The 15,069-nt window shown below is 50.0% G+C and overlaps 1 protein-coding gene across 6 annotated transcripts in view; it reads right to left on the bottom strand.

The window, feature by feature from the left end:
* KPNA1 (karyopherin subunit alpha 1) overlaps positions 1-15,069 on the bottom strand; it is a 155,912-nt gene that overhangs the window by 79,549 nt on the left and 61,294 nt on the right. For all 6 annotated transcript variants that reach the window (XR_003370207.2, XM_026660199.2, XM_026660197.2 and 3 more), the window contains exon 6: positions 10,484-10,615. Coding sequence is in view for 5 of the 6 variants with exons in the window: in XM_026660199.2 (XP_026515984.1) it covers positions 10,484-10,615 (132 nt within the window). In the remaining variant the exon portion in view is untranslated. The remainder of the gene's footprint in view (positions 1-10,483; positions 10,616-15,069) is intronic.

Genomic DNA, 15,069 nt, shown 5'->3' with positions numbered 1-15,069 from the left:
GATCCACAGCACAGATCTGTATCATTTGAGCTAACAGAATAAGTGGTAACACTAGTAGGCTGTTCTCACCAGCCACAAGAGACGGATATGAGAGGCTTTACCAAAGGGTCTCACAGATACCTGCTAATAACATAATATAACATAAGCTCCATCCCCTGTCGTTCAGTTCCAGAATGGAAAGAGGTAAATAGTGGTGTCCCCCAGGGATCTGTACTGGGACCTGTGCTGTTCAACATACTCATAAATGATCTGGAAAAAGGGGTAAATAGTGAGGTGGCAAAGTTTGCAAATGATGTAAAATTTCTCAAGATAGTTAAATCCAAAGCAGACTGTGAAGAGTTACAAAGGGATTTCAAAAAACTGCGTGACTGAACAACAAAATAGTAGATGAAATTCAATGTTGATAAATGCAAAATAATGCACATTGGAAAACATAATCCCAACTGTACATACAAAGTGATGGGGTCTAAATTAGCTATTACCACTCAAAAAAAGAGATGTTGCCGTCATTGTGGATAATTCTCTGAAAACATCCATTCAACGTGCAGTGGCATTCAAAAAAAACAATGTTAGAACCATTAGGAAAGGGATAGATAATAAGACAAAAAATATTATAATGACACTATATAAATCCATGGTACACCCACATCTTCAATACTGCGTGCAGTTCTCGTTACCTCATCTCAAAAAAAGATACATTAGAATTGGAAAAAGTACAAAGAAGAGGAACAAAAATGATTAAGGGTATGGAACAGCTTCCGTATGAGGAGAGATTAAATAGATTGAGACTGTTCAATTTATAGAAGAGATTATTAAGGGGGATATGATAGAGGTTTATACAATTATGAACGATGTGGAGAAAGTGAATAGGGAAGTGTTATTTACCCCTTCATGTAACACACGAACCAGGGGTCATCCAATGAAATTAATAAGTAGCAGTGTAGTAGGGTTGCGCCGGGGCTCTACCCTCCGGGACGGAGGGGCGCCACACCGGCTCACTAAAGCACAGACAGTCAAAGCTCAGGCCCCTTTACACAGGGGCTGGGCGACCCACAGTTCAGGGAGCTCAGGCCCTCAGGCAGGGCTGAGTAAACACTCAGCTAGCTCAGGCCCTTTTGTGCAGGGGCTGAGTAACAGTCAACAGTTTAAGCAGGCCCAGGCCCTGGATCAGGGCGGGGCATAAACAGTCACAGCTCAGGCCCTTTGGGGCAGGGCTGAGCAATAATCAACAGTTCAGGGAGCTCCGGCCCTTTGGTATAGGGGCTGAGCAACAATATAATAGTTGGGGAGGCCCAGGCCCTGAATCAGGGCGGGGCACCAACAGTCACAGCTCAGGCCCTTGGATGCAGGGGGCTGAGGAGACAAGCAACAGTTAGGTAGCTCAGGCCCTCTGGTGCAGGGGCTGAGCGACAATCAGTTGGGGTACGTCCAGGCTCCTACCTGAGCGTTGGGTGAGGGGGAACCCTGCCACCCGTGAGCGGGGCTGTCAGGGGGGAACGCAGGCCCACCCACTCCACTGCGTTCCAGCCCGGGGCCCTAGCAGCGGTTACTGCCGCTGCTGGTCAGTGGGGTATCCTGACCGAAACACACTGACATTGGCTCACATGCGTCTGCAGCCTGACCGGGGTCGGCTACCCCCGGGCTACTTCCGTGTTCCCCCTCGGGGCCTACCTCGTTGGCGACGCCGGGTTCGGGCCAGTCCAACAGCATCGGTTCCTCTGGTGCGGGGCCGGCAGCTCTCCAGCAGGGTAGCGGGCCCGGGGCAGGCTTGGCCAGTCCTCCTCGGGGTATCGGGCCCGGGGCAGGCTTGGCCAGTCCTCCTCGGGGTACCTGGTCCGGGGCAGGCTTGGCCAGTCCTCCTCGGGGTACCTGGTCCGGGGCAGGCTTGGCCAGTCCTCCTCGGGGTACCTGGTCCGGGGCAGGCTTGGCCAGTCCTCCTCGGGGTAGCTGGCGAGAGGTAGGCGTGACCGGCGCGGTGGGTTAGCAGGCGGCTCGCGGCCTGCGGCTGTTTCCCAAGCGGGAGCTCGGCCCGGGATGTCTGCTCTCTCTGCCGGCCTGGGCTCCACTGAGCTCTGCCAGCGGGCTTTTATACTTCCGGGTCGGGGCCGTGACCTTGGAGGGGCGGGCACTGGACCCGATGGCTCCGCCCACATTGGGGTTAGGGGAAGTTCGGCCCTATGTGGGACGGAGGGGCGCCACACCGGCTCACTACATACCCCCCCCCCCCCTTGGGGCCGGACCCGTCTAACTCTCCCATGCGGGACAGAAAGTCCGCGTTCGCGTGGTCCTTTCCGGCCCTATGGCGGATTGTATAAGCATAGGGCTGTAACGCCAGGTACCACCGCGTTAACCGCATATTATTGTTCTTCATTCGGGCCAACCACCGAAGCGTGGCATGGTCCGTGACTAGTATGAACGGGCCCCAGGATGTAAAAACGTAGGGCGTCACAGGCCCATTTTACCGCCAGGGCCTCCTTCTCTATTACCGCGTAGTGTCTTTCTCGCGGGAATAATTTTCAGCTGATATATATAACAGGGTGCTCCTCCCCATCCACCTGCTGAGACAGGACCGCCACTAGTCCTACCTCCGAGGCGTCGGTCTGGAGGATGAACCCTCGGTCAAAGTCGGGGCTGTACAGGACGGGTTCGCGGCAGAGACAGTCTTTGAGGGCCCGGAAGGCGCTGTCACACTCCAGGGTCCATTCCACCCGTCTGGGACTGGTTTTGGTGAGGAGCTCTGTTAAGGGGGCCGCAATGGAGGCAAAATCAGGGATAAACCTCCGGTAATAGCCCGCCAGTCCCAGAAATTGGCGTACATCGTGCTTCGTCATGGGTGGTAGGCATGCTGCTAGGGCTTGAACCTTCCCGACAAGCGGCTTCACTTGTCCTCCTCCAATCGTGTATCCTAGGTAGGTGGTCTCCTGCCACCCGATACGGCATTTCTTTGGGTTGGCGGTTAACCCGGCAGCTCTTAGGGACCTCAGGACAGCCGCTACCCGCTCCAGGTGGCTCTTCCAGCGGTCACTATAAATGACTACATCGTCCAGGTATGCGGCCGCGTATTCCCGATGAGGAAGCAGGAGGTGGTCCATGAGTCGCTGGAACGTCGCAGGGGCACCATGGAGACCGAAGGGCATCCGGGTGAACTGGTAGAGGCCCGTGGCGGTGGCAAAAGCAGTTTTCTCCTGTGACGTGGGGTCAAGGGGAATCTGCCAATACCCTTTGCATAGATCCAGGGTCGTGAGGAAGCGGGCCTTGCCTAACCGGTCCAGCAGCTCATCTACCCGGGGCATGGGGTAGGCATCGAACTTCGAGATGGAATTAACCCGGCGGAAATCGATGCAAAAGCGCTGTGTGCCGTCCGGTTTGGGAACCAGGACAACTGGGCTGCGCCACTCGCTCTGGGACGGTTCAGTGACGCCCAGCTCTAGCATCACTCGTACTTCCTCCTCGACGACCTGCCGCATATGATAGGGAAGGGGTCTCGTTGACTCTCGGATCACTACCCCCGGCTCCGTCTGAATGTTATGGTACACGAGGGTCGTGTAGCCTGGCTGGTCGGTGAACGTCCCGCGGAACGCCCGCAGGAGGCACTCAGTCTGTTTCCGCTGCTCCACAGTCAAGGACTCTCCGAGCTGCGGCACGCCAAGGTCCTCGGCCGGTGTAACCCGAGGCCCTAACTCGGGCTCGGGTGGACAGGGATTAATCAGGAGGCCTTCCCGTTCCCTCCAGGGTTTCAAGAGGTTGATGTGATACCGTTGGACTTTTTTTCGGTGGTCGGGCTGGTTGATCTCATAGGTGACCGGCCCAACCTTCCGGATCACCGCATATGGCCCCTGCCACCGCGCCAATAGTTTGGACTCACTGGAGGGTAAGAGAAGGAGAACCCGGTCGCCCGGCTGGAACTCGCGGACTCGGGCCTCTCGGTTATATGTTTGGGCCTGGGCTTCCTGTGCGACCTTCAGATTCTCTCGAGCGAGAGTTCCAGCTTGTGCTAGGCGTTCCTGCAGCTGGAGGACATATTGGAGAAGGCCCTGAGTGGGTGACAGGGCTTGTTCCCAGGTCTCTCTCATGAGATCCAGCAGTCCCCTCGGCCGACGGCCGTATAACAGCTCGAAGGGAGAGAATTTGGTGGATGCTTGGGGTACGTCACGGACGGCCAGGAGCAATGGCGGGATCAACTAGTCCCATCGGCACAGGTCCTCAGGGGAGAACTTGCACAGCATTTCCTTCAGGGTGCGGTTGAACCACTCGACTAGGCCGTTGGTTTGCGGGTGGTATACAGAGGTGCGCAGCTGTTTAATCCCAAGGAGCCGGCAGACCTGTCGTAGTAACCGGGAGGTGAAATTGGTGCCCTGGTCGGTGAGGATCTCCCGGGGCAAGCCCACGCGGGCAAAGACCTTGACGAGTTCGTCGGCAATGGCCCTTGCGGTGATACTCCGGAGCGGGACAGCCTCGGAAAAACGGGTCGCGTAGTCCACTATGACCAGGATATACAAAAACCCGGCCCGGCTCCTCGGGAGGGGTCCCACCAAGTCCATGGCCACTCGCTCGAACGGGGTCTCCATAATGGGCATAGGGACTAGTGGGGCCGGGGCCGTCCGTGGTGGAGCAGCCAGCTGGCACTCCGGACAGGAGGTACAATAGTTTCGCACCTCTTGGTGCACTCCCGGCCAGAAGAACGGGGACAGAATCCGTGCGAGGGTTTTCTCTTGACCCAGGTGCCCGGCCGCGGGGACGTCGTGGGCGAGCTTCATCACCGCTCGACGGTGGCAACGGGGCACCATCAGTTGCCTCTGGACCTCCCCGGTGCAGGAATCTCGGTCGACCCGATAGAGGCGGTCACGTCGTAGTTTGAACCGGGGCCATCCCTTGGCCCAGGCGGGATCAATCAGCGCATCATCTACCGCGGTCAACTGTTCATAGGCCCTGCTCAGGGCGGGATCCTCCCTCTGATCTCGGCAGAAGTCCGTAGCGATCTGAGGGTCATCTGCCGGTATTAGTGGGAGGTCTTTAGGCTCTCCTTCCTGGCTCCGATGTCCCATCTCGTCAGTCTCCTCCAGGGGGTTCTCGTGGCAATCCCCTTCCAAGGCGGGGGTGATATCGGGAGTCTCCTGCACATGGGAGCCTAGGATGCTGGGGAACTCTGGCCAGTCTCGCCTCAAGATCACGGGGTAAGCGAGTTGCGGGGCCAGGCCCACCACCATGGTCCGCGTGACCCCGTCAACGGTCAGTGGGACTCAGGCACTGGCATAAGGGCGAACATCCCCATGGATGCATTGCAGGAGAATGTTCCCCAGCTGGGGGTCTTCGGGGAAGCCCAGGCTTTGGCGGACTAGGGTCTGTCCACAGCCCGAGTCAACCAGGGTTCGGGTCTGGAAATCTCCAACAACGACGGGCACGGAGACCTTGGCGGCCTGCGGGGGTCGGGCACGGTTCTCCCCGGCGCACACGTGCCCAAAGCTGCAGTCCATCTCAGTGCAGTCGTGTTGGAGATGCCCACGCTTCCCACAGGAGAAAAGGGTCCGATTTCTGATCGCCCGGGTCGGGCTGAGCCCCGCACTTGGTGCCTAGGGGGACTCCGTGGGCCACGGCCAGTCCCGCTCTCGGGTCCCACGGGAGCAGGCTGAGGGGAACCCTCGGGACGTTTATACCGGGGCTCCTGACCCCCCGGGGGATTCCATGGTTCGATTCGTGGGTTCGTCCGTCTCTCAGGGTTGGGGCGATCGAGTGCTGGAGGGTGGCCCTGCATACCCGGCCCCACCGGGGTTTCTGCCGCCAGGAAGTCCTCCATGAGGGTGACGGCAGCTGCTACAGTTGGAGGCCGGTGGCGGAGGACCCAAGCCCTCCCCCGGGACGGGAGGATATGAATGAACTGTTCCAAGAGAATTTGCTCGGTGAGCTCCTCGGGGTTCCGCCTCTCGGGTTGTAGCCACCGCTGGCACAGGTCCCTCAACTCCTGGGCCACCAACCGAGGCCGGGCGACCGAGGTGTAGGACAGAGCCTGAAACCGTTGCCGGAAGGTTTCGGGGCTAATGTCTAAGGCGTCTAATATCGCCGTCTTTACCCGGAACAATCTCCGGTAGACGGTTTGTGCCGTCCCCGTCAGGTATGGGGTCAGGAGGGTAGCCCACTGGTCCGGCGCCCACCCGGCAACGTGTGCGACTCTTTCGAAAGTCACTAGGAAGGCCTCAGGGTCATCCTGTGGTCCCATCTTAGTCAGCCTCACCGGCAGGGTGGAACGGGGAGCCCCGTCCGGGTCTCCTAGCTGGGGCCCCGCGGGCCAGGGCAGAGCGGCCGCCAACTGCTGTAGACACTGCTGCTGGAATTCCCGGTTTTTCACCATCAGGTCCTGTATCAGCTGCTGCTGCTGGGCTCCCAGCTGCTGGACGAGCTGCTGCTGCTGTTGGAGTTGGGCGGCCTGCTGCTGCTGTTGCTGCTGAAGCTGGGCCGCCTGCTGTTGCTCCTGGCTCTCCGTCAGGAGCGTGAAAAGCTTCGTTAAATCCATGTCTCCTGTGGGGGACCGCTCCCCCCCGGACCCCTTCTCACAGGGGTCTAGGGCTTGTGCCCACATTCTGGGCAAGAAATCCCTGCTTCTGGTACCATGTGTAGTAGGGTTGCACCGGGGCTCTACCCTCCGGGACGGAGGGGCGCCACACCGGCTCACTAAAGCACAGACAGTCAAAGCTCAGGCCCCTTTACACAGGGGCTGGGCGACCCACAGTTCAGGGAGCTCAGGCCCTCAGGCAGGGCTGAGTAAACACTCAGCTAGCTCAGGCCCTTTTGTGCAGGGGCTGAGTAACAGTCAACAGTTTAAGCAGGCCCAGGCCCTGGATCAGGGCGGGGCATAAACAGTCACAGCTCAGGCCCTTTGGGGCAGGGCTGAGCAATAATCAACAGTTCAGGGAGCTCCGGCCCTTTGGTATAGGGGCTGAGCAACAATACAATAGTTGGGGAGGCCCAGGCCCTTAATCAGTGCGGGGCACCAACAGTCACAGCTCAGGACCTGGGATGCAGGGGGCTGAGCAGACAAGCAACAGTTAGGTAGCTCAGGCCCTCTGGTGCAGGGGCTGAGCGACAATCAGTTGGGGTACGTCCAGGCTCCTACCTGAGCGTTGGGTGAGGGGGAACCCTGCCACCCGTGAGCGGGGGTGGCAGGGGGGAACGCAGGCCCACCCACTCCACTGCGTTCCAGCCCGGGGCCCTAGCAGCGGTTACTGCCGCTGCTGGTCAGTGGGGTATCCTGACCGAAACACACTGACATTGGCTCACATGCGTCTGCAGCCTGACCGGGGTCGGCTACCCCCGGGCTACTTCCGTGTTCCCCCTCGGGGCCTACCTCGTTGGCGACGCCGGATTCGTGCCAGTCCAACAGCATCGGTTCCTCTGGTGCGGGGCTTAGGGGTCGGGCCGGCAGCTCTCCAGCAAGGGTAGCTGGCCCGGGGCAGGCTTGGCCAGTCCTCCTCGGGGTAGGTGGTCCGGGGCAGGCTTGGCCAGTCCTCCTCGGGGTAGCTGGTCCGGGGCAGGCTTGGCCAGTCCTCCTCGGGGTACCTGGTCCGGGGCAGGCTTGGCCAGTCCTCCTCGGGGTACCTGGCGAGAGGCAGGCTTGACCGGCGCGGTGGGTTAGCAGGCGGCTCGCGGCCTGCGGCTGTTTCCCAAGCGGGAGCTCGGCCCGGGACGTCTGCTCTCTCTGCCGGCCTGGGCTCCACTGAGCTCTGCCGGCGGGCTTTTATACTTCCGGGTCGGGGCCGTGACCTCGGAGGGGCGGGCACCGGACCCAGTGGCTCCGCCCACATTGGGGTTAGGGGAAGTTCGGCCCTATGTGGGACGGAGGGGCGCCACACCGGCTCACTACAAGCAGGTTTAAATCAAACAGAAGGAAATACTTCTTTACATAACACACAGTCAATGTGTGGACCTCATTGCTTGGGGATGTTGTGAAGATCAAAACTATAACTGGATTAAAAAAAGAATGAGCTAAGTTCAGGGAGGATAGGTCCATCAATGCCTATTAGCCAAGATGGTCAGGGATGCAACCCCATGCTCTGGGTATCCCTCAGCCTCTGACTGCCAGATGCTTAGAATGGATGACAGGGGATGGATCACTCGATAATTGTCCTGTTCTGTTCATTCTCTTTGAAGTATCTGGCAATGGCCACTGTTTAAAGGCAGGATACTGGGCTAACTGGACCATTGGTCTGACCCAGTGTGGCCGTTTTTATGTTCTTATGTTCAGAGAAGTGTAGAAACTCAAGAATCCTGGTTCAATTCCAAGTTCTGGATGGGTGTTTGCTCTAGTGGCTATTAATCATTTTGCCCCATACTTCTCTGCTCTAACACCACTTCCCCAACAACTTCTGGGACATTCTCTGCTCCCCGTACTCCCTACACTCCGTTAACTCCTGCCCGGTCCCCCTATCCTCATCTATCACCCCCACTCATCTCTCTGCATATGTATCAGACTGATTTCTCTTCCTCCATGGTGCCTGAGTGCCAGCTGGGGTGGCACTGAAAGCATAGGAGACAATCTCCCTAGTCTAAGTTCCTGCGTTCAATACCACGAGTAACAATTGCAGGGAAGGTCCTGCTCAGCCTACAGGTCTGGGATGTAGTACGCTAAACTGCTCTATGGGGGTGGCGCATGCTAGTGAAGATGGAATTTTGGAAAATAATGCCATTAGCCTCTAACAAACCTCTGAGTATGTGCAAACTGATTTTCAAAGGCTTACAACTTAGCCAAATTTGGGTGGATTTTCACAGGGACAACAGAAGGCACAGGCCTGACATTAGGGTGGACTCCCTGTCAAATTTCCAGTCATTGCTCAAAAAACAGGAGGCACGAGAGTTTTTCAATGAAATGGTTATAAGGATTTTTAACATAACATTTTCCCTAATCTTGTTCTCTGAATCAGCTACATTGTTTTACCTGAAACTTTCCAGAATAATTCAGCTGGAGATAGCCTTCTAGCATGAAATTTTTTTAGTCCAGCTTAAGGCTGGCAAAGCTGTAAGCAACTGGAAAGAGGGTCTTCTAATGGAAAGTGTTAGGCAACCTTACTTATAAGCAGTACTACCAACACCATCTATAATAAGAACAGGTCAGTTATACAAAGTGATCTGTATCACTTGACCAAATGGGCTCATTTGAACATGCATTTTAATACAGCCAAATGCAGTGTCATACATCTAGGAACACAGAAAGTAGGTGACACTTACACAATAGAGAACTGTATCCTGGTAAACTGTGACTCTGAAAAGAACAATGGGTCATGGTGGATAATCAGCTGAACATGAGCTCCCAGTGAGATACTGTAGCTAAAAGGTTTCATTCAATTCTTGGATATAATAAGCAAAGAAATATCGAGTATAAGAAGGGAAGTGGTATCACCTCTGTATACAGCATTGGTGAGAGACCATTACTGCAATCATGTCCAGATCTTGTGACCTCAAATCACAAAGAATCTAAAAAAATTAGAAAAGGTTCAGAAAAGGGACAAATTATTTGAGGGTGGGAAAACATACACTATAGTGAAAGAATTAGGAAAGTTTGATCTATATAGCTTACCCAAGAGATGGTTAAGAGGTTACTTGATCACTGTCTATAAGTAGCTACATGGGAAGATAGAAGACTCTTTAATTGAGAAGACAAAGAAGTAACATCCAATGTCTGGAAGCTGAAGTTTGATAAATTCAGTCTAGAGATAAGGTGCACATTTTTAAAATAGAGTAATTAACTAATGGCACAACCTATCAAGATATGTGGTGGATTCACCATGACCTGAAGTCTTCAAATCAAGATTGGATGTCTTTCTAAAATATATGCTCTAGCTCAAACACAAGTTATGGGCTTGATGCAGAAATAACTGAGTGAAATTTTTGGCCGACGTTATGCATGATGTCAAGCTAGATGATCATTATGGCCCTTTATAGAGACTTTAAATATATTAATTTAGTCTGGAGAATACTTAACTGTCATGTACAGAATAAAGATTGAATGCTGTATTATTCCATTTTAGTCTCATCCTACAAAGAGCACTACTAACTCCTTAAAGTTGTATTCTGTTTCAGAACGTTTCTCTTAAGACATGTAATAGATACACAGCAAACATTGGTTAATGTTACTCATTCCTACAGGAGAAATACAATGATCAATACTGTACATTTCTAAAGTACCGATTTAAATACAAACAAAGCAATATTACCTCCTTGAAAGATAGGAAAGTGTTATCCATTTTTAGAGATGACATATATTCACCCATTGACAACAGGTATATGACTGTCAAATATACCATTTTAAAAAAGTAAGAGGGGGCAGTTACAACTGCATATGCTAGCAAGTTACCACATCTATCACAGATACAGTCAATTATACAGAACTCTCCTCCCAATTCATCCCTCCCTCCAGAAACATCTGATACTCTTGCTAGGTTAGCTCCTGCTCCTTTGTCTAGGAAGACTCGAAGATATCACTGTTGTTTTTTACCTGCTCCTGTACATCTTCAAACTCTGAGCTGAGAAGCTCTATGAAGATAGGGACAGCTCCTGCTTGAATCACAATCCGAGTCTGATGGGAATTTCCAGAGGCAATGTTTGTCAGCACCCAAGCAGCTTCAAACTAGAACATAAAATACGGGGCAACATTCACTAGCAGCATTCAGTAGCATGCACAAGTAGCAGGAAGTGTAAACATCTTCTATAAAAAATGAACATTACAGAAAATTATCGTGTAACTAAACGAATTAACTGGGCTAAATTTGCAAACATTTTCAAGAATAGGGATGTAATTTAAAGATATTAATATGAGAGATGATTTACAGAAACAATATCAAATTTTCCATGGCATCTCAGCCACCATTTATTTTTGTTATGAAGTACCACAGAAGCTTTTACTTTGTTCCATTCCCTTTCCTCTTTGCCAAAGGGACCTATATGCAAGAATGGAATCCTTATATATGAGTTTTCACACAGGGATAATTCTCAGAGCCTCTCAAGTCTCCCCGTCCAATGCACTGGTCAGCCGTCTACCCAAACATGCACTCAGAACCAGAGATGGATAAATAGTCTGCTTGACACAAGCTTATTGATACATGGAAGAAAGGGGTGTCATTTTAGAATCTATTAGGAACGAATATTAAGATTTTCCTAACCTCTTTCCATGGTGTTTCCTTCTAATTACGACCTGATATTATTCTACAATAAGGAGTATAATATTTCTTTAGTTACCCCTGTGTTCTGTATCACTGTTAGGATTTATTAGTGCATGATGTATTTATTTAAACACACACACACACACACACACACACACACACACACACTTTTAGTTAAATTAAGATCTTGAATTAACAAAATCCACATAATTATTTAAAAATTACAAATATTTTAAATAAAAACAATGTCATTATTTAGGTTAAAATGTATGGTTTGGTAAAACATATTTTATCAGAAATGTTTACTGTGTCAATGGAAACGTCCCACCCACCGCAATTTGATTTGATTCCCAAAGTCATATGAAAATATTGCTACAATGTGCTAGCGCATGAGTCAAAATAAGATTATCTAGAAAACAATGTACAGTACAACCAAAGAATTATAGTTGAAATGCAAAAAAGGATCAATAGCTGAAAAGTAAACTAGACGTTATAAATTGTTCCAATTTTAACATTAGTAATGAATTTTTAAATATATAAATTATTCTTTATTCAACAATATCCCTTTAAAAGGTTAATTTGCTTGCCAATACTACTATTCATGGCTTCAGGACTACATATCTATCCTGCAACAGTCACTAACCTGCACATTGGAATTAATGATTAAATCAAATATAGTAAAGGCATACACAGAACCTTAAGGGGATAAAATCAGGGCTCAGCAAGTAAGAGGAAGGTCTGTTTTCAAACTGCAATTTTTAACTTTATGTTAATAATTTGCATTTGCAACTTTTTTCATATAAATGTTCATTGTTCTGTGACACAACAAACAGGATAGGCTGCAATTAGGCTTCTGGTATTTGTGATGTCAGACTGCAATAGATATCTTCAGTGAACTAGGAAGCAACAAGAAGAGTTCACAGAACAGGGGAGGATAATTTCTTTAAAAAGAGACAGTTAAGATTAAAGTTTATTTACATTCCTGTAATTTTTCTTCTCTGAAGCGGGCACCTGGTGCTCCATGATCTATTATAATTGGGTTATTTTTCTTCATCTTCCAAGCACAGACTCTCTTCTTTTTTAAAAAACAAAGACACACACACACCCTCTAGCTTTACAATGTACAGCCATCAAGTGGAGCTGCTCAGAGCACTGATAGCCTCTCCAACTCCACCACCAAATGCATAAACTGAAAAGAAGTTATATGGCCTGACTAATAAACATTATGAATGATTAAGCAATCTCCTGGCAAAGTACTTTTACTTATTCACTTATTGTAGAACAAAATTGAAAAGACTTACAGCAAAGCCAGAACCCAGTTTGAGGGAATCCCAAGATTTTCCATCTTTCTAGAGAAAAGAATTTGGTAGATAGCTACATCTATTGCCTCCAGAAGAAACAGGAATGCTCTCCCTCATACCACCACCCTACTCCTCGCAAAAAAAAAAATCTTAAAAAATGTAGGGGATGATAGCAATGCTGAAGACCAGAGTTGGGCATGAGCATTCATGCTGGAATCTCGTGAAGTAATGCTGTGTGTGCTTTAAAGCTTTGCTGAATTGGTTTTACATTTTGCAACAAAATGGTGCACTCTCCTCCCTTGATGCTGACATTTTAGTGCAGATGCATAGTCCTCTGACTTGTCCACTGAAGCTCTCAAGTTGATGGCGTAAGAACTAGACACTCAGCAATAGCACTTCGATGAAAGCTGCTGTCAGATTCAATAAGATGGCAGGGTAGGCTGATCTGGCATGAAGGGGAAGTGGAAGCAGATGCACCTCAACCTGAAGAGTTCAACTTTTTTGGTGGTCTACTGGCACATGCAGGCTGACAGTATTGGCTAGGCTGATTGTTAAGAAAAGCAATCAGCAGGTATGGTAAGAAGGCAGTCTGGATTAGACTACACTGACCTATGAGAGGCCAAACAGAAAACAAAAGATCTATTTTTACTGACAGATTAGCAGTGTGGGCTAGGTCACTTTGCTGCATATTATGAAAAATAAAAAACAGAGAAAGCAATCGTAAAATGGAGGACTAGATTAGGCCACACAGATACATCCTCCTCATCCCAATTAGGTTGCCAGAGGAATAGAGGGTTAACTGTCACCAGCAGGCTGGCAGTATAGTCCAGACTGCTCTGCTGACTCAATGAGTCAAAACCAGTGAGAGGAGTGATTGAAATATGGAGAAATGGCAGGCTAGGCCATGCTGCATAAACCCACTTGTGAAGGAGATGTCTGGGGAACAAATATCTGTGCACATAACCCTCAGCCTTCCCTGATGTAATGGTAATTGGTACTAAATATTGGAGCCATTCGAGTGTGGGGTTGTTTTTGTTTGTTTGTTTCTTTTAAACTGGAGGAGAGAGTTCAAGATACTAACAACAAGGACTAGCTAAGGCTCTTTGGCTATGTCTACACAACAAAAAAAAAAGACCCATGGTGGGCCTGTGCCAGCCGACTTGGGCTTGCAGGGCTTGGGCTGCGGGGCTGTTTCTTTGCTGTGTAGACTTCCGGGCTCTAGCTGGAACCTGAGCTCTGGAACCCTGCGGGATGGGAGGGTCCAAGAGCTCGGGCTCCAGCCCGAGCCCGGAATTCCACACAGCAATGAAACAGCCCCGCAGCCCAAGTCAGCTGGCATAGGCCAGCCATGGGTTTTTCTTTACTGTGTAGACATACCCTTTCTGGAACATCTGGGGCAACACACCTGGTTACTATGGCAGGCTGAAATCGATAGGTCATCCTGCACAGTGGTTTACAACTCCTGGATAACATAATTCATCCCAGATTGTTTTTTTTTTTCAAAATACCAGCTCCTGCTACTTAATTTCCACTCCAAGCACTAAAGCCTTGCCTGCTAAGTTGCTGCTGTTTGAGTCAGCCCTTGTTGCCAGGTTTCACATTGGCAGAGGGCACTGAGTAACAAGGAGCTACTGGCTTGGAGATTCTGCAAAGCTGTCCCAAATTTCTATTCCAAGCAGCTGAAAGTTTGCCTGCCACATTACTGCAGAGTGGGAGAGGCGGTGCATTATTGTACAGCTGGGCTGCAAGCAGAAGCCCCTTTGATCTTAGCTGGGTCTGCTACACTGTGAACGAGGACAAAACAGGTAATGTCTGGCAGACTCCTGTTCTCAAAAACCCTCTGCCATCTGGGGGCATCAAGAAGACGAAAAAAAATAAAAATAATGGAAAAAGCTCTTGCCTGGAGACAGAGAGGCATAGCGAAACCTCCTGTTTCTTCAAGTGAGGCAATCATTTATCTGAACAGCTTCTCTTGCTAGTAACTACATTGTGAAGCTAGAGGGAAGTCTTCCTGTATTTTTGGTTATTTTTCTGGGGAGGAGAGGAAGAAAAGAGCTCCTTGCTCAGAAAAGGAGGAGGAATAACTCAGGTGTAATAGGTTTCAGAGTGGTAGCCATGTTAGTTTGTATCAGCAAAAAGAATGAGGAGTACTTGTGGCACCTTAGAGACTAACAAATTTATTTGAGCATAAGCTTTCGTGGGCTAAAACCCACTTCATCAGATGCATGCAGTGGAAAATACAGTAGGAAGATAGATATAGATATACAGAGAACATGAAAAAATGGGTGTTGCCATACCAACTCTAATGAGACTAATTGATTAAGGTGGGCTATTATCATCAGGAGAAAAAAAAAACTTTCGCAGTGATAATCAGGATGGCCCATTTCAAACAGTTGACAAGAAGGTGTGAGTAACAGTAGGGGGAGAATTAACATGGGGAAATAGTTTTTAGTTTGTGTAATAACTCATCTACTCCCAGTCTTTATTCAAGCCTAATTTAATGATGTCCAATTTGCAAATTAATTCGAGTTCTGCAGTTTCTCGTTGGAGTCTGTTTTTGAAGTTTTGTTGTTGAATAACACTGCTCTACAGCCAAAATGCTTCTGAAATAAATGTAGTCA

This window comes from Terrapene carolina, unplaced genomic scaffold (genome assembly GCF_002925995.2).
Source record: "Terrapene carolina triunguis isolate 2854851 unplaced genomic scaffold, T_m_triunguis-2.0 Scaffold740, whole genome shotgun sequence".
NCBI classification, from domain to species: Eukaryota; Metazoa; Chordata; order Testudines; family Emydidae; genus Terrapene; species Terrapene triunguis.
The sequence above is the reverse complement of the archived record's forward strand: the minus strand, read 5'-3'. Positions and strand labels throughout refer to the sequence as shown.